The sequence below is a fragment of the Stigmatopora argus genome, chromosome 16 (assembly GCF_051989625.1).
Source record: "Stigmatopora argus isolate UIUO_Sarg chromosome 16, RoL_Sarg_1.0, whole genome shotgun sequence".
In the NCBI taxonomy this organism is placed as follows: Eukaryota; Metazoa; Chordata; class Actinopteri; order Syngnathiformes; family Syngnathidae; genus Stigmatopora; species Stigmatopora argus.
The window spans coordinates 2,708,983-2,733,249 of NC_135402.1; the positions used below are offsets into that span (position 1 = coordinate 2,708,983).

The window sequence follows — 24,267 nt, forward strand, 5'->3', positions numbered from 1 at the left end:
TTTAATCAAGATAACTTGGCGGCGGCCATCTTGGTAGGGGCGACGCTCGCTAGCATAGCTATCGTAGAGTAGAGTATAAATTTTTTTAATTGCCAAGTTGGTATGAGCGATGATTGGTCATTTCTGGTGTGGACTGCCGATCATTAAGAAAAAAAATATTTAAAAAAAAATGATATCGAATGCATCAAAAATACTAATTTTGGATTCCGAACTTTGCAATAAATGAGTTTAACAAAAAAAAAAGTGACCGAATGGGCAGCCACTATAAGCGTGAGATCTTTATCGGGCTGAGCGTCAATATTTGCACGCGGGTTGAAGTCCGGCCGAGCGTCCGCGGCGGCCTTGAACGCACCGGGGCAGAAATAGCCACAGATCGATGACGGGTGTCAATCATTCATGTGTCTATCTTCAGCTTTATTGACAGCACAAAGGACAAACTAGCACAGACGCGGAGATTTCATATAAATATCATAAATAGTACAACCGGTGTGGCACGTGCGGCGGCGCCCTCCGCAGGTTCGGGGCGGGAACTACGCAGACGGGCCAGGGGGGCAAACCGGGTCGACGTCCGACGCCGGGGTCCCGACTTCTCCGTCAGACGTCGTCGAAAATGCGACTGCGAGATGACGACATGGACAGGTAGCGGCCGCCCGCCCCCGACCTGAACGTCAACAAAAGAAAATCAATGTTTCCATTTCCATTTTTATCCCCAACATTGATTTCTTTTTCACTTAGTCTGCATTTTCCCTTCCTATTCATTTGGTTTAATTATGATTCATTTGCTTTTGATTTTGAGAATGGGCTGCTTCCTGTCTAAGGTCACAAATGCAAAATAAATAAATGCAAAAAATAAATCATCTGAGATAGGATCGTTTACCTTCCGCCCTCCTGCTCGGCCGCCTCGTCGGCGTTGAAGTCCAGAGGTTCTTGGTCCTGGAGGAGCTCCACGCGGTCGCGTTCTCCGTCGGCCGAACGGCTATACTTGGCCGGCGCTCTCTTGTCGTCCGAGTAGGAGGCCGTCTCCTTCATTTCGTGGTCGTCCCTGGCGTTCCCGTAGCGTTCCTCCCTGGAGGAGTTCCCGTAGCGTTCCTCCCTGGCGTTCCCGTAGCGGTCGTCCCTGGCGTTCCCGTAGCGTTCCTTCCATTCCTGGAGGACAATCGGTAAGCGGGCCACGTCTCCCAAGCGTCGGCAAATTCACGGCGGGAGACGCGACTCACGCGGCGCCGGTTCTCGCCGTCTTCCGTCCTCTGGCGCTTTCGCTTCTCTGCGGACGAGACGCGACGCTTTGGCGTCTGGCGGGCGGCGAGCGGCGGGGCCGGCACCCACCTCGGCGGATCAGCTCCTTGCCCTCGTCCACCAGGTCCGACGTCAGCTCGCTGTCGCCCATGAATTGCTGGAAGCCCAGCAGGTTGAGCAGGCGGGTGCCCAGGCTGAGACGGGACGGGACGGGACGTGCGGCGCCGTGAGAAAGCCGCCGTGGATCTCCTACCTGCCGGGCTCGACGTCTTACCTGAAGTAAGTGGCCACGCACAAGATGACGATGAGCATGGGGTAGTAGATGTAGAAACCGTCAGCCACGATGGGCAACACCCGCATGGAGCCCATGATCTGCCGCACAAGAAGCGCGTCACGCTAGCTAGATAGCTAGCTAGCTAGCCAAAGGGCCAAGGCGGCGCCGGCCCACCGAGGTGTAGGCAGTCTGCTCTTTGTCCTGGTGCGAGATGGCGGCATCCATGTGGATCAGGCCCAGGAAGTTGAGGCAGAGCGGCGGCGTCAGCCGGCAGAAGAGCCTGCGGCGCCCGAGGCGGAGGCGGAGTCACGGCCCGAGTCAAAAGGAAGACGACGCGCCGGCATAAAACTCACATGCCGCTGAACTGCAGGCTGTACGCGTCCGTCTGGTGGTGCGGCGCCAGGTAGTAGAAGTTGAAGACGCGGATGCGGAAAACCGTGGAGTACACGCACGTGCACAGGAAGAAGATGGTGACGAAGCACGCCACCTGTTCCACGCGGGAGAAGCGTCGACGTCGGCGGAGAAAAGCGGATGGCGCGGCGACGGCTGGCCGCGTGGGCGCACCTGGATGTAGACGTAGCTGTAGCTACGCTCGGCCAGCTGGACGAAGACGGCGAAGAGCGAGAGGACGGGTCGCGTGCTGAAGAAGGTGCACTCGGACCAGACCACGGCGGCGCTCAGCAGACCCAGCAGCGCCGCCAGCGCGCGGTGGAACACGCGCTTCAGCACGCATTCCCAGTACCACTCTGGTTGGGGGCGGGGCATGGGGGACAAAGCACATTTTTTCTATTCATTTCCTTCAATCCAACTTTGATTCGTTTACACTTGGGGCGGCGGCTATCTATTATTCCCAGAAAACATTTCTATTCGACTTTAACGTTACTCTAACGTACCTGCGGCGGGCGTGTAGAGCGTCCGGCAGAACCATCCGGGTGGCCGCGAGGGCGGAAAGCTCCGCACGAAGCGCCGCGTGGAGCTGCCCTCGTTCTTGGCCACGTCCTCCAGGTGGAATGCTTCCTGCAGGAGCATGTGCCACTGCACGCGCGTGCGCTTGTGCCGCTGAACGGCGTAAATCACCTGTGGCGAGCCCCCGTCAGCGTCGCTTCCGCCGCCTATCGCGCCATTTTGCCCGCACCTGTTTGTGAAGCTTGACCAGGCTCTTCTCGCCGGGGAAGGTCTGCCGGTCCTCAAAGTCCTCGTAGTCGTCCATGTTGCGGCCCATCTTGTCCTGGTAGTCCGTCGGGCACTGCGGGGGCGGGCGTGGTCAGTGGGGCGTGGCGGGGCGGAGCTAGCGGGATGGGACTCACCTTCCTCAAGATGGTGTCGATGCACTTGCGCAGCGGGTGGTTGTACTTGATGGCCTCGCTCACCTTCCTTACCTCCTGCCGTGAAAAGAAATGCCACAATTTGGTTAGCAATTGGCTAATTAACACCAAAAAAAAACAACTTAACCCCTAATAATTCGTTGACTGCTATCGGACACACCTCCATGACGTCCTCCAGGTTCTCCTCGGCGTCGGCCTTCTCGGTCATGAGCTTGGAGGCCTTGAAGTAGGTCTTGAGGAGCAAGTGTCCGTGCTTGGAGGCGTTCCAGTAGGAGCGCGGGATCTCGATCAAACCGTAGCCCAGCAGCAGGACCAGCAGGAAGAGACCCCAAGTGTTGGCCGCCGCGATGCCGATGGTCTGCAGCTTGTACCTGGAGGTGGGGAGCGGAGACTGGAGATTGGCCCCGTGGCCACCCGGCCTCGTCTCCGAACGGAAACCGACCAAGACAGGCGCAACTCGGGGTGGACGGCCACGTAGATTAGCAGCGAGCCGAAGATGAGCAGGTAGGTCCCGTAGTAGATGGCGTTCTCCACCAGGGCCGTCTGGACCTTCCCGGCCATGGAGAAACCGCCAGAGCGAGCATACGACTGCATGAAGGGCAGCAGCAACCTAAGCCGAGGACGCACTGCCCATTACACATCGAACCCGTTTCAGTTGTTTGGTCATGTCGACCACGACTAGGTGTCCAACACAACAGGAAAATTCAGGCATTTTCAAGGACCGACGCAAACCCTGTTATTTTTACGTTAGCTTGGTTTCACAGGCTTTTGTTGACGTATCAAAACAAAACTACTTTTGGCATAGTATAAGTAAGTAAACTGTAGTTATTAATAGGTCAAAAATGGTGAAATGACCAGATTAAAAGGTCCTCATTTTTACTGACCAGGTGAGGCACTGTGACGTCCAGTAGACCACCCGCCAGAAGACGGGCATGACGCCGTCGGGGATGTTACTCCACGGCTCTTCACACGGCGTCGGCGCACTGCGGGGAGATGGCGGACCGTTACGCGGTTATCCGGTCCGGACCCATCCTGGCGCACCCACCTCGGCGGCGTCGACGCGTTCACTGAGGTCCCGTTGAAAGGGGGCGGGCCCGCGGCGTGGTCCTTCTTGCACTGTTTGTAGATGGTCTGAAAGGTAGGAGATAAATTCCGTTGAGGAAAAAGGCGTGCTCACTCGCTCACTCGCTCGCTCGGGACCGACCGTGGTGACGTCGAGCGGCAGGATGAAGACGATGAGGAAGCAGAGGTACCAGGCCAGCAGGGTCCCGAAGAGAACCATGCGCTGCTGCTTGCCAAAGTCTCCGTAGCGATGCAGCAGGAAGAGGGCCAGGAAAAAGACCACCACCATCTCCACGCCCAGCGCCGCCCCGCTCATCCTGACGCTCGGGCCGGCCGGCCTCGGACCACGCCACGCCCCGCCTGCCGACAAAGAACAGACTACAAATAGAAAGAAATAAACAGCCCTATTTGGTAGAATTAGAAATGCTTATTAACAGTTATATTCCATTCATTCAGTTTAATTTTGTGTATTGCCAAACCTCACAAGGATTGTGGGGGTGAATGGGTCTATCTCAGATAAATTTGGGCAGTAGGGTACACCCTGAATTTGTCTTCTACATGTCAAATTACGTTAGTATAGTCTAACTTTTGTCGGTTTTAATGATGGCTGACTACTAGCAGACAACAGCTTCTAGGCATACGTTTGCAAGACGATATTAGAGCAGCAATGAAGCCATATGCATTAACATATTCAACAAATTTAAATGTGTTTACACGCTTTGCTTCAAAAGTCCTCCCGGTCAGTTACATTAACGAAAATGACCACACACGGTTCGCTGATTTGAGTGGAATGAATGAGCTGCTTATATTGATGCCGTCAAGACTAATGAGCAAACTTCTAATTAAAATTCTTCCCGAGCAGACAATAGGCAAGCTAATGATTCCAAACCCGACGTCACGTTCAGGACTCCGTCCTGCTAGCACCCGAGTTAGTTAGCAACGGTCAAGAGAAGCGACAACATTCGGACTCTTACCGCTCTACAGTAGTTCTTTTGTCGCCTTAACGTGTGTTCAATTTGACGAGATAGCCTATTAATAAAGCTATTTGAAGAACCAAAACATTGTCGGATGCAGCAGTCACATCCAGGTTAGCAGATGACATGACGTCAACGTTACATACGAGCATGCGCAGTAATGGCGGAAGCAGGAAGTATGCGAACTCCAAAAGTAATAATTTCCATACGTATCCTTCTTCAGGAAAATTATGTCAAAATGCATTATGGTATGCTTACGAAATATAGACGCTGTAAAAAAATGTATTATTTTACATTGAGCTCACATTGGCGCAGGCATATTACTACTTCGTCCAATTGCGTAGCAGATTCACAGCCAATAAGCGACTAGCAGATTTACAGCCAATCGAAAAGAAGGAGTTCAGGTTACCCTAGCAACCGTGGCGTGTTTGCGCTTGTGGCAATTCGCATCTCCTTCTCGAGCGAAAGTCGTCCAATTTTGATCTTGACCTTTGACTTTTGGCCAGCGTGAGCTATTTCCGGTGTTGTGCGCTTCAGGTAAGTTCAACTGAATAAAAAAAATGTAGTTAAACGTAAAAAAATAGCTACTTTAAAATGAACAGCAACATATTGGAAAGAATAAACACATTGCAAAATAGCTGGGCAATGTCTTTTTTTCTTCTATCTCTTAGTTTAAACTATGGTCTCAAACCTGTGGCCCGTGGGCTAATTGAGTCTCACAGGGCGGTATTTTGGGCCCTTTTACTTGATAGCGTTAACTACTAATAACAGCAAATCCATTTAAATTAATATTAAAACAATTTTAACTACGGAAATTATTTTACATTTTAAACGTAGTACATTTTTATATTTTATCTCATTTTTCCAATTAGATTGAAATTTGATGTTAATGATAAGACAAAGTCAATGCACATGCTTGACATTGATCTGGCCCAGGGACTGCAAGTTTGACACCAGTACCTTGACCTTACAAGATATACGAACACAACTGGCGGTACCGTGATAGATGGCGGGAACCTCTCGACACGACCAGGAGATGGCGATTCAGGCCAAACGTCAGCTGGCGTCATGTTCCGATCCGGTGGAGAGACTCCGCCTCCGCTGCCTGGCCCGAGGTTCGGCCGGCATCAAAGGCCTCGGAAGGTGAGCCTTCGCCCCGGCGTGATCTCGGCCCGTCGCGTATCCTCCGCTCTCTGCTCAGAGTCTTCCGCGTCATGGACGACAACGCCAACCGCTCGCTGGACCTGAAGGAGTTCCTGAAGGGCATCCACGACTTCGGCCTCCCCATGGACAAAGAGGAAGCGGCGGCCATCTTCCGGCACTTCGACCGTGACGCCGACGGCGCCATCGACTTTGACGAGTTCCTGCTCACGCTAAGGGTAAACGCCGACCGGCCGGCGCGGCATCCCCCGTCTCTCCCGCCGCTAACAGCGAGCGGTCCACACCAGCCCGCCATGTCCCAGTCCCGCAGGGACGTGGTGACGGAGGCCTTCCGCAAACTGGACAGGAGCAAAGATGGCGTCGTCACGGTGGATGACCTGAAGGGAGTCTACAACGCCAAGTACCACCCTAAGTACCAAAACGGCGAGTGGAGCGAGGATCAGGTCTTCAAGACCTTCCTGGACAACTTCGACTCGCCCTACGACAAAGACGGAAAGGTACCCGCCGGGACTTTAGGACTGGCGTCGTGGGGTGACGGACGGGTCTGTCGCGTCTCGTCGCAGGTGACGCACGAAGAGTTCATCAACTACTACAGCGGTGTCAGCGCCTCCATTGATAACGACGCCTTCTTCATCCTCATGATGAGGAACGCGTGGAAGCTTTGAATCCACGGTCGCCGTGGAGATTGCGGACACAGATGGATCAGCTAAAATTCTGTTTGTATTCAAAATCAATTACACAAGAAGATTTCAGCGTCATAATGGTTTTTAAATTATTCATTAAACTTTGACATGACCTGAACAACATGGTCATGAAAAAAATAAGACTATTTCTGCTCCAAAAAGAATGACATTAAATTATACATGAATTAAAAACGAAGAAAAACGGTTATAAAAACAAAATCAATCAAATGGAAATGAATAAAAACAGAAATGCACTCTGGTTATGGCCCCCAATAACAGTACTAAAGTTGATCTTTTTCAATTTCATAATATTTAACTCATTGCCCGCCATTGGCAATGACGTACTGCACATCCAATTCATCTCAACTGGGAGGACCGGCTCATGTTCCCGCCCCATTGACCGCGCTGGAGGTCCAATCCATTTGGACTGGGAGGGGTACTTTCATCCGCCCCTCCAAGGTTGGACGCCCAGCGCCATCAAGATCGGCAAATTGAGAGGTTAAAAGCCTTACTTAAAAAAAACGAAAACTAACTTCGCGTCAACGTGCGCCGCCTCAAACGGGGAAAAAAAGGCCAAAGTTCAGATCAAACCTCATAAATATTTGGATTCTTTTGTGAAGCGAGCTCACACCCTGACCAGGAAGTGGAGGCTCAGCGAGGCGGGAATGTGGAGGGTCTCCAGGCTCAGCGACGACGGCGCGTACGGGAAAAGCAACGGGAACGTTTGCTTGGTGTCCACCAACAGCTGAGGGGCTGCCAAGTCGCCGCCGTTGGCCACGCCTCGCTCTTGAAGTTGCTTCTGCATACAGGTTATAAGTGAGAAAATACAGTTTTTTTCTTTTAAATTGGCCATCAGCTGGTACAATAGGATAATTTAATAATCTTTGTTCAAGATGAATCGGTTTGGGCCTTCAAAAATCCCACATTGGGCGACCTCTAGTGGTCACGACACTCTGAGGCACTTTTGGCATATCTGACCTGGATGTTCCTGATGAAGGAGACGGTGACGCGCTCTTCAAACTCATTGAGCGGCGTGTACAGGTTGAGGATCTTGACAATCTACGGGCGAGGATCGGAAGGTTAGGTCAGGGGTCTTTCAAATTCAATTTGAGCAATCCATGGTTATTTCAAAGTCGGCGCTGCATCGACTGCCATGCAACTTTGTCAAACGGCACTGACGCAACATGGCCGCCGAGCGCTAACAACCACAGGGTTTGCGGGGATTAAGGCTTTTGGTGGCTGACCTGCTGAGGGTTGAGCGCCGTGCAGAGCGAGCAGATGGCGTCGGCGTCCTCCGGGCTTTTCTTCTTGACTTGAAGCAGCTGAGCGGCCTGAATGACGGGCGCCAGCGCCTGCGCCGCCCCCGTCCCGTACAGGCCGTTGGCGCGCAGCCACTCCTCCATCTGGCTGGTGTTGTACCTCAGCTGCATGCCGGTGCTCCATGAGCACACGTCCTTGCGCAGCAGGATGTTGTTGAGCGTGACGGCGGCGACGCAGCGGAAGAGCTGCCGCACGGCCTGCCCGGCGATCTCGGGGTCCAGGCCGTGGTCCCGCATGGCGCCGTGGAAGCGGCCCAGCTGCCGGATCAGCGTCGGCAGCGTGTAGCCGGGGACGCCGTCGACGTCGTCCATGCTGGACGAGCGGTCGCGGTATCCGGGCGGCTTGACGCCCGCCAGGTTGGGGATGCTCTCGCTCTCCAACATGGCCGACACTGAGGGGGAAAGCGGGAGACGGTGATTCCGGTCCCGCCGGAAATGGCGGCGAATGCGGGTGATGAGATTTTAGCTTAGTTTGGGAACTTTCTCCCTCCAAAAGAAAGATTAGAGTGGAATACTTGCAAGTACGTGGAATTGGGGGCAACACAAAAGCAAGTATTGGGAAGTACAGTACAAGAGTAGAAGTACTCACAAGGAGGGGAAGTACTAGGATGAAGCTCAAGTACTACTAAGGAGTACGAGGAAGAAAAGGAAGGCAGCAGAGTCAGTAGGTAGAAAAAGTAGTGAGAGGTAGCGACCAATCATGGGCTGGATGGTGGCCTCTGCGACGCGGATGAGCTGCTGGTAGATCTGAATGGACAGGTCGCTGAGAACCTGCCGATACTCCGCCAAGTCGAAGTTCTTCAGGCAGTGCTCGTTCTGCTTGGGCGTGTTCTGTACCATGAAAGCCTGAGGAGGAGCACAAGCCACGCGGTTCAACTCCCAGCGCGGTGGCAGCGTGGTGGCGCTCGACCTTCGTGTTCAACGCACCTCGTCTCCGCTGTATTGCTTCAGGCAGTGCAGGAGGCGGCTGGTGTTGGCCAGCCAGAAAGAAGTGGTCTCGAAATCCTCGTTCCTCTGCTCGGGACGAGGAGGTGAGATCAGAGGGCGGTCGGGCGTCGTGACCGGACGTTTGGTCGCCGGACTTTAGGTCGCCCGGACCCAAACAACCGGCGACCAAACGTCCGGCGACCAAAAGTCCAGCGACAAAACAAGGTAAAACAACACGGTCTACGCATCAATAAAAGCCAACAATGGCCATGAGCAGTTTCAACGAGCAGACGTGTGAGTGTAGAAGAGTTTGTATGTATATGCGCTGTCCCTTTAAGAAGCTACGTCCGTCAGGGTCTTAACAAGTTCTCCAACAAAACACAATAAAAGTACGGGAAATTTGGAGCTGTTTTTTAGCCTAATAATTAATAGGGCATTAAGTATGACTAAATAATAATTCACAGTTTGTATTTAGGGAATTTGAGCAACAATTTTAAATGGTAATTATCAATAACCTTCCGGGCGACCAAAAGTCCAGCAACCAAAAGTCCGGCGACCAAACGGCCGAGTACCGTCGGGCGTAGGTCACGGGACGCCGTCTCACCTTGAGCGCGCGCTTGATGGCGTTGATGGTGGCGGTGAGCAGGGACTCCACCTTGCGGTCGTCGTTGACGTAATCGGCGTGACGGACGCACATGAACAGGATGTACGCCGGGAGGCACGGGACCGTGCCGGACAGCATGCCGGGAACCATGTCTGCGGGACAAAGGAGGCGTCCGTCAGAGCGGCGGCGACAGGAAGTGGCATGATATGGAAGCAAAGTCAAGGAGAATTGAGGTGCAAATCAGAAGTTAGTTCCGACCTGTGATGAGCGTCTTGATGAGCAGAGATTCGTCTTCCTGGTCGTACTCCAGCATGCCTTCGAAGTCCTTCTCCTTGCGCTGGAGCATCACGTGACGCCCCAGTTCGGATTTACCACGAGCGCCGCCGCGACTCGCTTTAGGGCGAGAGCGGAGTTAGCGCATCGCGCCGTTATCGTCGCTCCCCGCCGGCGCATACCTTCCAGCTCCTGGACTTTCTTCATGTAAATCCTCAGCTGTTTCTTCAGCTTGCGCTCATTCTTCTCCAGTTTCTCCACCGACTCCTTCAGGTCCTGCGAGGCAAAACGGCGGCGGGAAAAGACGGTCGCCGACGAGGCTCGACGTTGGGCTTACCAGGTTGTCGTCGGTGAGCCTGGTGATCTCGAGTTGCACGCTGTACTCAAGCAGGGCCTCTGGCGACAAGGATGTGGCCTGGTTGAGCGCCTCCTGCTTCTTCTCCACGTCCTCCTTCAGCGTCTCCACCTCCGCCCGTAGGTCTCGCACCTCCTCGGCGCGTTGGCTCGCTTGGGATTCCAGCTCGCGCTCCAGAATCCTGCACGGTTCCCCAAAAAAATGAAGATGACATGAGGATTGGTTTGGGAATGGCTGCCTCGGTCTGTCTTCCTCTAGTGGCAACCAAATGCATCCATGCCCAAATTGAGGTGTGCTTGATTTCTAAACCTTTCATAAAGAAAATATGATTTTTTTACTCTTAAATCTTTGTATAAAATTAATATAGGACAGGGTCTGAAAACTGCAGCCAAGGGGCCAATGGGGACCCATAGGAAAATATTTTCCAGCTGTCATTTGACATCAAATTTAAGTATTGCTGCGCTATGCACATATTTTGGGACAGCTATAAAAAAGACTATAGACAACTACAAAAAAATACCGTACTTATTAGAGTATAATGCGCACATATAATTTGTGACTAAAAATTCATATGATTTTAAATCCTTAAAGTCTAATTCATCATAATATTTCAATTTTTTCAAAGTCTGATCAGATTCACCAAACAATTGATTCCATAACAGGCCCTTGCGCACCCCCTGGCGGACAAAGACAGATTTTACGTCTCCCATTATAAAGGCTGTGTTGGGGACTTTTTTTTAACCGGGATTTGGTCATAAAAGCAAAGACGTCATGTTTAACGCGCACCGAAACATTACTAAATTTTGCCCGTGATACCCGAATAAATACGGTATGATATCAACGTACTTGTTGGATTGGCACAGGTTCCGGTAGACCTCCTGCGCCTGCGATTTATCCGACGGCAACTCGGCCACGGCTCCGTCCAATTCGTCCTACGGGGCAACGGAAAAACAAACGTGGCGCCACCTGCTGGATAACTTCTCATCCAAAGCCTTTTTCACCCCCCGTCGAGGTTACCGAAAGGTCTTTGTCGGCGTGTTGTTGCGTGGCGCTGACGATCTGCGTCCTGAGTATGACCACTTCCTCTTTACGCGCGTCCAGCTCTTCAGTGGCCGCCTTGAGCTGACTCATCAGGATGTCGTAGCCGTCCCGGAGCTGTTTCGATCCGTCGGCGTCGGCCGCGTGCTCGCTCACGCCGCGCCGTAGCTCGTTCAAGTCGTCCTTCAACTGCTGGTTCTCCGACTCCAGCTCCTGACGCTGCGGGTCATGGCGGAACGCCGTTGGTAAGACGGTTTGCGAAGATTCGGTTTCGCCATACCTTCAGGGTGTTGTAGGCCAACTCTGCCGCTTCCTGTTCGGCGGCGGCGCTATTGAGGATCTTCGCCTCCTCCTCTTTGCAGGCCTAAATGGAGCAACGGAGTGGTTGGTGATTTTTTTGGGGGGGCGGGTGCCTTTGAGACGCGTCCAAGCTACCACAACTGGGGGGTTTGGTGTCAATTGATCATGATTAAGATCATGTCAATGGCGGCCAAAAGCAGACACATTCAAGACAGAGTACAGTACACCCATCTAACGTTACCCCTACCAAGATGGCCGCCACGTAATGATGCAAAAAAAAGCCTCCTCGAGCACGTTAAGCTAGCTATGGTCTCCGTTAGCCGTCGTCAAGGCGCAAACCTTGTTCCTCGCCATCTCCTCCATCTTGTCCACGCTGTCCTGCAGTCGCTTCCTGTCACGTTCCAACTCCCTCACGCGCTTCTGAAGCTTGACGAAGATGCCGATGTCCATGGCCGCTTTGTCGGTGCCCATCTCCTGCGACAAAACGGGGGGGGGGGGGGGGTCACGTGACCTCTCAAGGAAGAGGACCTCCATCGCCACGGACGCACCTCGACCAGCTGCAGGGCGTCGTCGGTGTCTCCCGCCTCGGAGGTGGAGATGGACGTGTAGTTGGAGTCGGACTCCGTGGTACTCTGATTGGACAGGTTCCGGTGGTGACCCGGCTGGAACTGCGAGGGGGGGGGGCTCTGCGTGAAGCGAGGGTCAAACCAAAACAAAAAAAACGGCGAGGCCAACCTTAGTCAGAGACATTTCTTCTTTCAGGTTGTCATATCTCTGCTCCAGTCTGGAATATTCTTTCAGGAGGTTTTGGTAGCGACGTCGCTCGGAGTCCATCTCGGCGCGCAGCAAGGCGCCTCCCACGTCGTCTGGGGACACGAGCGCACGCGGCGTTAGGCTAGCAAAAAAAGTGCCGCTAGCACGGTTGGTTAGGCACTAACTTGAAATTTGATTGGTGAAGCAAATAATTTTTTTCTCCAAAAAAACGACACATTTTTTTGCATAACCTCACCGTCAATGGCAGACAATTAGTTAATACAATTTTTTATTTTTGCAGGATCGATTATTTGCAGAAGAAAATGTTTTTGCTAGTCTTATATGGCTTTATTTTTGGATAGCTCTGTTCAAACGGGAACAAAACAACATTTGGATGTGCTATTTTCCCCTTTTAATACATTTAGCAGGTATCGGATCGGGAAACGGTATCGGCAGGTCCACAAAACCAGGTGACCCGGACTCGCAATAAATTATTATTATTATTAAATTCATTTTTTATGCCACTGACCTGCTTTACGGCTGGACTGTAGTTTGAGCTTCTGGTTGAGTTCTTCCTTTTGGCTCTTGAGCAGCGCGTTTTCCTTCTCCAGCTCGGCCACTCTCTGACGAGACCACAAAAAACACAAATTTGCACCAATACCTTTTTTTTTTCTCTCACCGTGCCGATTATTCCTCCCCGAGTGGTATCGGCTGGTACCGGACACATAAAAAAAATGATACTAGTACCGCTCCAACACTTTGTCCTCACCTGGATCAGCTCCGTCTTCTCGGTCCGATGCAGATCCTCCGTCTGGCTTTTGACAACCTGGGCCTCCTCCAGGCGCGTCCGCAGCTCCTCCAATTGGGCCTGCGCCTGCGTATCGGCGCCGCCCTGCTGGCCGCGGGCCTGCTGCTCCAGCTGCTGGAACTGCTGCTGAACCCGACTGAGCTCCGTTCCCAAGGTGGTGTTGGCACGAAGCAGCTGGTCGTTCTGCTCGCGGTAGTCCTTCCCCTGAATCGGAGATGGCAGGGAAGACGGCGCCGAGACTGAGACGGAGTCCAAGACTCCCCCCGACGCCCCCTTTTGGAACCCACCTGCTCGTCCATCTTCCTCTGCAGCTGCACGATCTTGTTCTCCATGCCCATGTTGAGTTTCTTAACGCCCGCGACCGAGCGCGCCTCGGTCTTGAGCACCTTGAAGCGGCGCAGAGCCCGGCAGCGCCGGTAGGCGCACTGCAGCACCACGGCGGCGTGCCGCATCCGCCGAAATTTCAGCCTCTGCAGCCAGCCGCGGACGCAGCTCTGGATGATCAGCGCCTTGTGGTGAAGTAGGAACTGGGCCAAAACAAAGAAGAAGATTATCCCGTTGACCCTGTGAATTGGGGAAAATGACCCACAATGGCGCCCGAACAATTAAGCATCCTTTTTGGGGCCTTCTCAAAACAAATGTCTCATTTATTATCACTAATGACCAAACCAGGTTATCTTATTCATGGATTTTCAATGTTATTTTTATGGACACCACTGGTGTCAAAGTGGCGGCCCGGGGGCCAAATCTGGCCCACCGCCTCATTTTGTGCGGTCCGATAAAGTAAATCACGAGTGCCGACTTTCTGTTTTAGGATCAAATTCAAAGGAAGATTATAGATGTACCGTATTTTCACGACTATAAGGCGTGCATAAAAGTCTTAAATTTTCTCCAAAATAGACAGGGCGCCGTATAATCCAGTGCGCTTTATATATGGACCAATACTAAAATTGTTATCACGATAAAATAAAATAAATCAGTCGATAGGACAACTACGGAAACCAGCCCCCGACTCTACTATTTTCCCGTAGATAAAGTACTGCGCAGTGACTGCTGGGATATAGAGTTCTTAATACACCCAGTTCTTCAATACAGTTAGTATGATGGCGAGCACACTAATTTGGTGCTGGCCGTCATTTCGGCTGTATTTACAAAAGAAATCCTGCCGCTAAATGTTGGCGTCAACGGAGCATTCAAAGCTAGACTGTGAACTATGTATATATATTATATATAATAACTCGGAGCTTGCTGTCATTCCCGGAGGCTTAAGAACTACAACGCGGGACCCAGCGTTTTGGAAGACTCATTTGGGCAATTGTTTGATTCGGACACAGAAAATGAGGACTTTGATGGATTTGTGGGTGATGATGACATGAGTAAGTTGTAAAATGTCTAAATAAAGTACAACAGTTTTGCTTCCGTTGCCTTTTCAAAATATTTTCTGTTTTTCTTCCCGAGCCCCGGCCTTACCTCCTGGTAGATCCTACGCGTGAACATCCCTCGCGCGAAGGCCTGGATAGTGACGGTGGCTCGGCGCACCGTCAGGAAGTCGCGGCGTTCCCTGGCCATGCGGTAGTTCTTCTGGCACACCAGGGCGGCGCGCGTCAGCCTCAAGTATTCCGCGTACCTAGAGGGTACCAAATGAGGGTCAAGGATAGCTACAAAACAAGGTTGAGTTGACTCAAAGGCATACCTGTCAACCTCTGCCGATAACTGCCCTTATAAATGATTATGATTCCCCTTACAATCCCCCAAAAAACCTTACAAACACCGTACGACTCGTACGGTGTTTGTAAGGTTTTTGGGGGGTTTGTAAGGGGAATCATAATCATTTATAAGGGCAGTTATCGGCAGAGGTTGACAGGTATGCAATAGGTCCAGAAAAAGACTTGGGCTTGCTCAAGGGCCACTGTCTGTGGGTGGCGGCAGCTTTTTGCTCAAATCATCCAACACTGACCGAGCTGACTGACAAACTTGAAGCAACGGGGGTTGGGCTACGACAAGCACCTGACGACAATCCACTGATTGCACTTGTATGACACTAGTTTTGTGGAATGGCTTGCTCTTTATGAAAACCTACATTTTGTGGAATAGTTTGAAATGAAAGCCCAATCTTATGGGATGCTATGCTTTTATATCAAATCAAAAACCTTTATTGTCATCATACACAGCTGTGTATAATGAAATGGGTGAAATATCATTCAAGAAAGGTGCTCTTAAATGAGTCCAAATGGTTAAAAGTCTGCGCTTTGATGGCCAACCTTTTCAATAGGTCCAGAAAAAGACTTGGGCTTGCTCAAGGGCTACTGTCTATGGGTAGCGGCAGCTTTTTGCTCAAATCATCCAACACTGACCGAGCTGACTGACAAACTTGAAGCAACGGGGGTTGGGCTACGACAAGCACCTGACGACAATCCACTGATTGCACTTGTATGACACTAGTATTGTGGAAAGGCTTGCTCTTTATCATACCTGTCAACCTCTGCCGATAACTGCCCTTATAAATGATTATGATTCCCCTTACAAACCCCCAAAAAACCTTACAAACACCGTACGACTCGTACGGTGTTTGTAAGGTTTTTTGGGGGGTTGTAAGGGGAATCATAATCATTTATAAGGGCAGTTATCGGCAGAGGTTGACAGGTATGCAAAGGTTGTGAGAGTACAGACCTGCGTGCCAGGTAGCCACGTCCATATCTCTGCAATAAAATGACGGATTTCCGGATCTTTTGGTAGCGGAGCCTCTGCAGCCATCCGCGCACCGTCTTCTGGATGGTGATACAGGCGGCGCGGAACTTGTCGGCGCGCAACTTCTCCAAGTAGGCCACCTGGCCCGCTCGGAAAAAGATCTTGCTCTTCCCCAACTGGAACATGTCGCCGTCCTGAGAAGAAGATAAAAGCAAGCCGTCAGCCAAGCCGCGGCGACTTCCGCCACGGCGACCTCTCGCTCACCTTAACGAGCGTCTCCAGGAGCCTCTGACACACCAACTTCTTGTCGGGACACGACACGTCCGCCTTACGCATCAACAGGCGATACCTGCTGAAGAAATCGCCGTAGGTCCACCTGCGCGAGAGAAGGGTTAGCCGAGAAAAAAAAGCGGCGCCCGACACGCGGGAGAAGAAAGCGTGCTCACCGGGAGGGGTATCCGGCGGCGCTGATCCGGATGGTCTCCAGGACGCCGCAGGCTCGCAGCTGCTGCACGGCTCGACGGGAGTCGAACCTGCGCGAAGTGACGGCTCGGGGTCCGGAGCTGAGCGGACGCCGTCGGCGGGACTCACGAGAAGGCTTCCTTGTTGTCGTTGGGTTTGATGCAGCGCACGTAGTGAGGCGTGGTGGCGTTCAGCGTTTCCATCAGGAGGTGAAGAGAGCTGCGGAACTAAAAGCCCAAACGCCTGAAGGGGGTGCGGTAATCGAGGCGCCAATTCCGCCCCGGCTCGTCGCCCTCCGCTCACCTGATGGCCCACCGTCTTCCTGTGCTCCTTGTTGGGGGGCTGGGGCGCCGATTTTGCGGCGCGCACGTTGACCCTGGCCGATTTGGGTCCGTGCGAATCGTTGCCGAACAGGTCGGCCACCAGTTGAAGCTGATGAGAAACGCAAGCAAAATACTTGATTTCAGCCAAAGCATCACCATCTCACGTAATTCCGTATTTCTACACTAGGTGTGCCCATCAGCCAGTAGATTGCCAATAAGATAGGGAACATTTTGATCCCCCCTCTGTGGATTTCTTGAGCTAGGCTCTTATAATTTTGGCATGTCCACAGTAAGTTTTAACGTGAATGGAGAGTGGATTTTCACCCCCCGTTCCCTGCCGCTCGCATACATAATTATAGAGTCTTATGCGAAATATATCAACATAAATAATTTCTGAGCTTTGTCGGTGGCCTGTAAAAAAATGTAGATCGTGGAAGGTTAACTCCTTGAAAAGTAGATCTTGGAGCAAAAAAAATTGAACACCCAGGCACTATGTCTCCTGTGATACCGTGGCACAAATATAATATGTTGCAAGTGCAATCAGTGGATTGGATTCAGGTGCTTCTCATTTCAGCCCAACCCCCGCTGCTTCAACTCTGCGTCTGTGGAACAAAAAGCTGCACCGACCCACAGCACCCGTCCAGGATGATCGCTTTGCCCACCCCTGAATTCTAACCCTAACAACACGTACAGCTTGTATACAAAAGACATGAATATGGAGGTGAAAACTGTGAATCAGGGGGCGGCTTATACGCGAGAAATTGTAAAAATTCAACAATTTTAAGGCAATTTTAACTTAGCTAGTGTAAAATATATTTGTTGTTTTCTTTTTTGGGGATTCGGGTTTGGTTTTGTTGACCCTGGTTGCAAATAAACCAGGGCTCATTATTCTTCACCACGATCAAAATAGCCAGAGGGCCAGGTTATTTTTTTGTACTCGCCCATACCGATGATGTCATTTTCACGGTGCAACACTTGACATGGAGTGAATTTTGTATACCTGTCAACCTTTGCGATAACTGCCCTTATAAATGATTATGATTCCCCTTACAAACCCCCCAAAAACCTTACAAACACCGTACGACTCGTACGGTGTTTGTAAGGTTTTTGGGGGGTTTGTAAGGGGAATCATAATCATTTATAAGGGCAGTTATCGGCAGAGGTTGACAGGTATGATTTTGTCACCTGGCTAGCCTTGAGGATGTTGATCTGCTCGTCGTAGACGGTGTCCCGGTTCTTCTCCAGGAAGCCGGCGCACTCGTACTCCACCTGGGGGGCGCCAACGACATCCGTCGGTCCCGGACTGAGAGGAAAAAAAACCCCGGTCGGGCGGGCCCACCTTATCGGCGAAATGGACGATGACGAAGGCCGTGTTGGACATTCGGGGTTTCTGAAAGTGAGGGCTGGCGTCGTGCCGCTTGTAGAGCTTTTGCGCCCAGTTCTGGTCCGTTCCTTTGGGAACCTGCCGCGAGTCGGCGGGCGGGTCAACGGGACCGAACGGAAGGCGCCGGGGCGAGGACCTACCTTACACTCCTCGTCCAGAAGGTCCAGTACACCCAGTCGAGCCTCGATCAGGTCGATGCAGGGCTGGTTGTCGTGGAAGTCGATGAGGGTCCACGGGATCTGCTCCTTGATGTACTCCTCCTGCTCCAGCTTAAACACGTGCTGCACACCAATGGCATGGGTCATTTTCTACTGCTGAATGTCAAGGGTTAGAAAAGGCTAGGGGAAAAACCCTAGCACACTTGTTACAAGCTAGCAAGGCTAATGGCAGTTCTCACCCACGTTTGTCAATTTCTGAAGTTGGTCCAAATGCTAATTTTTGCATCTCTTCATAGCAAACATGGCCTTGTTTGTCCCTATTTGTGTTCAAAACAACGTTAGCCAGTGCTATGCTACCTTATCCTGTAACAATGAACTATTTTTAGGTCTTCAAACGATAGGATTTTGGCTAGCGAATTGACTTTGGCTAACTGATGGATGGATTATTCTGGTACTCGGACGTTTGGTCGCCGGACGTTTGGTCGCCCGGACGTTTGGTCGCCCGGAGGTTTGGTCGCCCGGACATTTGGTCGCCCGGACGTTTGACAACATGACAGAGAGTTTACTGTTGAAACCAGCTCTCAAAATTATATTCATGAGAGAGGCGACCAAACGTCCGGCGACCAAACGTCCGGTCACGGATCCTTCCGGGTGAAGGTACTTTGCTTTTTGCTACGTAGATTCATCCCAAATTCTTAACTTAGATACCACGTTTTGACCCCCAGCGAGTCGGTTCAGGTCTGGCGGCACCCTCACCGAGTTAAACTGCTGCTGCAACTTCTCGTTGGCGTAGTTGATGCAGAACTGCTCGAAGCTGTTGATCTCGAAAGTCTCGAAGCCGTAAATGTCCAAGACGCCGATGAAGGAGTGCTGCTTGGAGGACGTGCGCAACGCCGCGTTGATGCGCGCCACGATCCAGTCGAACAAGCGGGCGTAGACGTGCTTGGCCAGGGCGTCGCGGGCGTTGACCGCCTGCCGGCCGGACATGTTCTTCACGTAGGTCTCGGAGGACGTGACCAGCTTCCTGTGGCACAGCCAGTGCTCCATTTGAGGCGCCTCCAAGCCCAGGAGCCTGCAGAAGTGAGCCAGGTGGACGTCGTCGCTCTGAAAGCAAAGGAGGCGCTCAGTCTCCGGACGGACGCGGACGGCGAGCGAGGCCTCACCGAGACGTGGCAGGACTCGCCGTCCCTCTCCGAGTGAATCTCCACGTTGCCCAGATGCAGGATGCCCGCCAGGACCTTGAAGATGGCGTTCTGGTTAGCGTCTTTGATGCCTGCAGACCAAAAAAAACGTTACTGTTTTATATCATTGGACATCCAGAAAGGGCCGCTTGGTCGCTCGCTCACCGAGCCGTGTGCGGTCGCTTGGTCGCCGGTCTTTTGGTCGCCCCGACCGCAACAACGGGCGACCAAAAGACCGACGACCAAAAGACCGGCGACAAAAGAAGGTACGGTGTACGCATCAATAAAAGCCAACAATGGCCATGAGCAGTTTCACTGAGCCGACGTATGAGTGTATAAAAATTTGTATGTACATGTGTTGTCCCTTTAAGAAGCTATGTCAGTCAGGGTCTTAACAAGTTCTCCAACAAAAAACAATAAAAGTCCGGGAAATTTGGAGCTTTTCTTTAGCCTAATCATTAATAGGGCATTAAGTATGACTAAATAGTAATTCGCAGTTTGTATTTGGGAAATTTGAGCAACGATTTCAATGGTAATTATCAATAACCTTCCGGGCGACCAAAAGATCGGCGACTAAAAGACCAGCGACCAATCGACAGTGTACCCACCGAGCAGTCTGAAGGCCTGCCTGGTCCTCTCCAAGTCGTCGGCGTCACTGACGCCCTGGATGAAGACGTTCTCGCCCATGGATGTGTAGGAGAAGTCTTCGGCGCTAGCTGTCGAGAAAAACGGCAAAAAGTGAAGTCCGGTCATCTGGTCACATCTCAGAAGGCGAGAAAGAGGAGAAAGACCAACTTAGGCTGAGATCCCGCATCTCCGGCGAAGAAGCGGACGCGCACAGTTGGTAGAAGATGTGGTAGTTGCGTTCCTCTTCGGCCTGTCGCAAATCGTAATGTGGTGAAGCCCGCCCACGGTGCGGTACGGCGCGCGGATGCCGACTCACCTGGAAGACCACCCTGGACTTCTCCAGCAGGTACGTTCGCATGTTGGCGCCGATGATGTGGTAGCTGCGGTTAAAGCCGATCTCGATGTACTTGCCGAATCGACTGCTGTTGTCGTTCCTGGTGGTCTTGGCGTTGCCGATGGCCTGAACACGCAAAAAAAAACACGGTCACCAGAAAGGTTTTACGTAGTCAGCGTGACAAATGTGTGGCTCGATGAATAAACGGGGGACACAAAACATTCCTATTTTTAACATTTTTGTTTAATAATTAAACAAAAATCTAATTAAATTGTAAAAAAAAAAAAACATACAGAAATTTGAGCCAAAAAAAGTGTAGCCACGTCATATTTTGCCAGAAAAATATTTGAATATAAACTCATTTTGGCACAGATAAAAAAATACGTTTTTGTAAAAATAAATAAATGATGGAATTAAATTGTAAAATAATATTTTAAAAAAACAAACAGAAATTTGAAATAAACATAGCCCCACATTTTTTTCAATTTAAAAAAAGTTTTAAATAATTACCGTATTTATTCGGGTATAACGTGCACCCATAATTTTTTACAAAAAATTGGTGCAATTTTTTTGTTTTGTTTTTTTTGCACTCAAACGGGTTCTCCCACGCCCTCCAGTGGACAAAGACAGGTTTTACCTCTCCCATTATAAAGGCTGCGGAGGGCATTTTCCCCGGGATGTGGTCATAAAAGCGAAGACCTCATGTATAACACGAACCCAAACGTTGCTTGTTTTTTTTAAACAAAATTTTCCACATTATACTCAATTAAATACGGCACTTTAAAAAAGTATATTTCCAAAAATTCAGAAATTAAAAAACAAGTGTTCCGACCCACCTCCATGATTGGATTGGACGCCAAAACCTTCTCCTCCACGTTGGTGTCGTTGGCAGAGCCTCCCACGGTGGCGAAGAACCTCATGGCGTACTTGGCTGAAACGGTCTTGCCGGCTCCGGATTCCCCGCTCACAATGATGGACTGGTTCCTCTCGTCCCTGAGCCGGAAAAGCCGGCCGGTGAGACGCGTTAGGCGAGCCGCGGGAATGGACGCCCCCCGTCCACGGGCGCTCCCCACCTGCCCATCTGTTTGTAAGCTTCCTCGGCCACGGCGAAGATGTGCGGGTCCATGTCGCCCATGTTGCGACCGCTGTAGGCGTTGATCACCTCCTCACCGTAGATCTGCAACTCCTCGTACGGGTTCATGGCCACCAAAACGATGCCTGCGCGAGCGTCATAAAAAAAATCGAATCATTGTAGGACAAAATTCTCACTGGCATCGCCCATAACAGATGTGGCTTATATGCGAGTAAATACGGTATTTTTTGTGACGGCAACCAGACTAAATTTAAATTGTCACTGACCACAGTACGTGTAGATGTGATTGGACTCCAGGAATCGAACCCTGAGGTTGTGCAGCACGGCGGGTTCGTGAAGATAACTGAGCGCCGTCAGGTCGTTCTCGCCCACCAGGATGTCAGGGTTACGGAGGAACGGCAGCGTGTTTCTCTCGGGGCCCACCGGGTACTCCAGCGCCTGACGCGGGGAAAAAAAAAAAAACGTTAGAAATTAAGACGGGGCTCCGGAAGGCGAGCGCTCACCTTGCCGTCCTCCAAGAGGAGGTGCAGGGTCGGATCTCCTTGCTTGAAGTCTCGGGTGATCTCCGCCGCCCTCCACACGTTCTCCGCGTCCGGGATCCATACTCGCGTGTACTGAAACGCAAGAAGAATGCTAGTCAAGTCGAGCGGGAATGGGCTAGCTAGCTAGCTAGATGGTGGGATTAGGGGGCGGAGACTGGCGCTTCGAAGAAGGAACGCCAGGGCACATTTGATTGAGAGGCGGGGCCAGATAAGGAAGGGGACTTTAGCTCTAATAGACTCGAGAGTGAGCGACATGGACGCCGTTCAATCCAACGTCATTTTAACCCGACGTGCATTTGCCCCTCCCAGTCAAATCAGATTGGACGGCCAGCGCCGTCAATGGCAGCCAATGAGTGCCTTTGCAAGGGTTAATCCAAAACCGTGGGGGGTGGCTAGACTGAAGAGGAAGCAGATGGCGCCATGTATGCAGCTTCTATGACTGACTGTACTGACGCAGAAAGAAGGAAAAGGGGAACATTTTTTGCTTCCCAATTTTTGTAGTGTTCAATTCCATTTAAATTCTAGGAAATCCCCCGCCACCACCTAAAAATACAAAACACACAACAACAAAAATCAACGTTAGATTGTTATTCGGGAGCAGACGTCATTTTCTGATGGAAAATCTTTAAAATCAACAGGCTGGGAGCCAGAATTAGGGAGGGAGACCCGGAATTGGTCGCCACACCGAGACGAACGACCACTCACCTTCAGAATTTGGTGTTTATCAACCTAACATGGATATTTTTGGCATATATGGGAAGACCCAGAAAAAAAGATACGCAGGCACAGAGAGAATATGCAAACGCCACACGGGAAGGCCGGAAACCACTGGGATTGAACCCTCGATCACATAACTGCGAGGCGGGTGTGCTAACCCCTCCCCACCAAGACAATATGTATTAAAAAAAGTCATTGCAACACTTTTTGGGCTGGCTTGCCCAACCCTAATTATAACCTTAGAAAAAGTAAAAAAAATTAATAGTTTTAGGCAAGCTGTCCCTTTAACAACTCCCATTCCAAATGAATTGGAGGTCTTCTAAAACGAGCCCATTCACTCAGTTTGAAAGGATTGGACTCCTCTTCTGTAAACCTAACCAAATGTCATGTTTTTGGCGTCGAACCTTTCTCCAAATGTGGTTTCTTTTGTAACTATTTGACTCATTGAAGGACGTTTCATTTCTTTGGAACATGTCTACTACGTAATTGGCGGTACTTTTGGGTCGTACCATTTGTGGCTCCCCTACTCAACACAAACACGAGCAGAACCAAAACGAGAAATTGAGTACAATTCTCCCACGCTCGTCCCTTCACTCGTTAATTAAACTTGGGCAATAATATTGTACTTTTCACTTCCTAAGTAAATAAACTCAACTAAAGTAGAGCCGGGCCGACTCACCGTCGTGTAGAGCTCATTGACGGACATGTCTTCCCTTGAGAACCGTCAAAGTCCAGCGGCTCGAAACACGGAAGCGGCAAGTGCTTATGACAGGTGCATAACAGGTATTTCCGCAAACTTTTTCCACGCTCCGTGAGAAACTTTGACCTTATTGGAAACGACGGTGAGAGGCGAGAAGAGGCTAGGCTACCCCGGTCCGGTCCGGTCCGGTCGGGTCCGGCAGGGTCGCGAAGGTTGTTTGGCGGCCGGGCCGAGCGGCTGCGCTCTTTGTTTTTCTTGACGTGCACGCGCAGATCTTAAAGAGACAGTACAAGTGCATAGCGCATCCGCGCCAGGTGCATGTCGAGGGCTGTGATTGGAGGAAGAAAATGACGTCACCCGCTAACGTTGACGAGGCGTTTGACTCCGATATACTATTCTTATGCGGGATGAATGTCGTCACTTGTCGGCCATTTTGCATCGGGGCCATTCATTAAGGCCATACTACAAGGTATAATTGTGGCCCATGGCTATTTTGCCATGGGAAAAAAAACTGACTACATAAAAGAGAATATGTATACACCACAAGTAAAATAGAATTTTCAGGGCCAATAAAAATACCTACAAACGAAATTTAGCTCCTAGGGATGCTCTACCTGATGGTAATTCTCTGGCCATCAATGTGTGGTCGTCAGAATAAATGAGCGCTTACCTTTGCGTAAAGGTGATAATGCACGTTCATGTTTCTTCATATGTGTTCTTGATGTGTCGGTAACGTGTGGGAAACCGGCTGGAAGGTCCCTCCCTTAACACTCCCATGGCAGGTATGAGCTTCTTCCCTTGAGGTCACGCCCACAAGCACCAAACGGCAACCCGGTAGCGTTCGCCGTAGGGCATCGAGGCGGGGGGGGGGCTGCTTGAGAGAAGAAAAAAAAGGCAAATATTCGATCAAAAATATTGAAATCCAAACTGGTGATTCCGTATCGTCAATATTCATTTTGTTTTTTG

At 51.0% G+C, this 24,267-nt stretch overlaps 3 protein-coding genes across 9 annotated transcripts; 1 reads left to right on the forward strand and 2 right to left on the reverse strand.

Annotated features, from left to right (window-relative positions):
• Positions 1–393: 393 nt before the first annotated feature.
• Positions 394–6,219, reverse strand: lmbrd2b (LMBR1 domain containing 2b). 3 transcript variants are annotated; one of them, XM_077622263.1, is made up of 17 exons: positions 5,870–6,219; positions 4,040–4,257; positions 3,881–3,966; positions 3,720–3,818; positions 3,278–3,445; positions 2,996–3,206; positions 2,818–2,892; positions 2,646–2,756; positions 2,404–2,587; positions 2,075–2,256; positions 1,864–1,997; positions 1,685–1,790; positions 1,511–1,608; positions 1,327–1,430; positions 1,218–1,264; positions 878–1,146; positions 394–661 (listed from the first exon to the last, which is right to left on the reverse strand). In XM_077622263.1, the coding sequence occupies exons 2-17, from the start codon at positions 4,211–4,213 to the stop codon at positions 595–597; spliced, it is 2,115 nt and encodes a 704-aa protein (XP_077478389.1). In that variant the 5' UTR covers positions 4,214–4,257; positions 5,870–6,219; the 3' UTR covers positions 394–594. The 3 variants fall into 3 exon arrangements, with proteins under 3 accessions (XP_077478389.1, XP_077478387.1, XP_077478388.1); XM_077622261.1 differs by lacking the exon at positions 5,870–6,219 and adding an exon at positions 4,872–5,040; XM_077622262.1 differs by lacking the exon at positions 5,870–6,219 and adding an exon at positions 4,872–5,037 and having other exon boundaries at positions 4,040–4,275.
• capslb (calcyphosine-like b) lies at positions 5,045–6,889 on the forward strand. Of its 3 annotated transcripts, none has more exons than XM_077622270.1 (5): positions 5,045–5,408; positions 5,808–6,014; positions 6,073–6,250; positions 6,320–6,529; positions 6,596–6,889. In XM_077622270.1, exons 2-5 carry the CDS (start codon positions 5,878–5,880, stop codon positions 6,695–6,697), a joined length of 627 nt encoding a protein of 208 aa, XP_077478396.1. In that variant the 5' UTR covers positions 5,045–5,408; positions 5,808–5,877; the 3' UTR covers positions 6,698–6,889. The 3 variants fall into 3 exon arrangements, with proteins under 3 accessions (XP_077478396.1, XP_077478395.1, XP_077478397.1); XM_077622269.1 differs by having other exon boundaries at positions 5,846–6,014; XM_077622271.1 differs by having other exon boundaries at positions 5,878–6,014.
• On the reverse strand, positions 6,735–24,091 carry myo5b (myosin VB). 3 transcript variants are annotated; one of them, XM_077622258.1, is made up of 37 exons: positions 23,972–24,091; positions 21,846–21,956; positions 21,609–21,780; positions 21,323–21,467; positions 21,086–21,242; positions 20,232–20,375; positions 20,084–20,165; positions 19,897–20,004; positions 19,271–19,380; positions 18,864–19,211; positions 18,090–18,230; positions 17,905–18,027; positions 17,751–17,834; positions 16,546–16,674; positions 16,372–16,469; positions 16,227–16,313; positions 16,045–16,156; positions 15,763–15,974; positions 14,563–14,719; positions 13,380–13,619; positions 13,054–13,296; positions 12,814–12,907; positions 12,267–12,397; positions 12,080–12,199; positions 11,871–12,005; positions 11,512–11,595; positions 11,211–11,450; positions 11,040–11,125; positions 10,176–10,374; positions 10,021–10,114; positions 9,824–9,958; positions 9,566–9,717; positions 8,962–9,048; positions 8,730–8,880; positions 7,960–8,426; positions 7,694–7,774; positions 6,735–7,514 (listed from the first exon to the last, which is right to left on the reverse strand). In XM_077622258.1, exons 1-37 carry the CDS (start codon positions 23,999–24,001, stop codon positions 7,341–7,343), a joined length of 5,463 nt encoding a protein of 1,820 aa, XP_077478384.1. In that variant the 5' UTR covers positions 24,002–24,091; the 3' UTR covers positions 6,735–7,340. The 3 variants fall into 3 exon arrangements, with proteins under 3 accessions (XP_077478384.1, XP_077478385.1, XP_077478386.1); XM_077622259.1 differs by lacking the exon at positions 23,972–24,091 and adding an exon at positions 23,281–23,600; XM_077622260.1 differs by lacking the exons at positions 6,735–7,514; positions 7,694–7,774 and having other exon boundaries at positions 8,283–8,426; positions 8,624–8,880.
• Between the last annotated feature and the right edge of the window lie 176 nt (positions 24,092–24,267).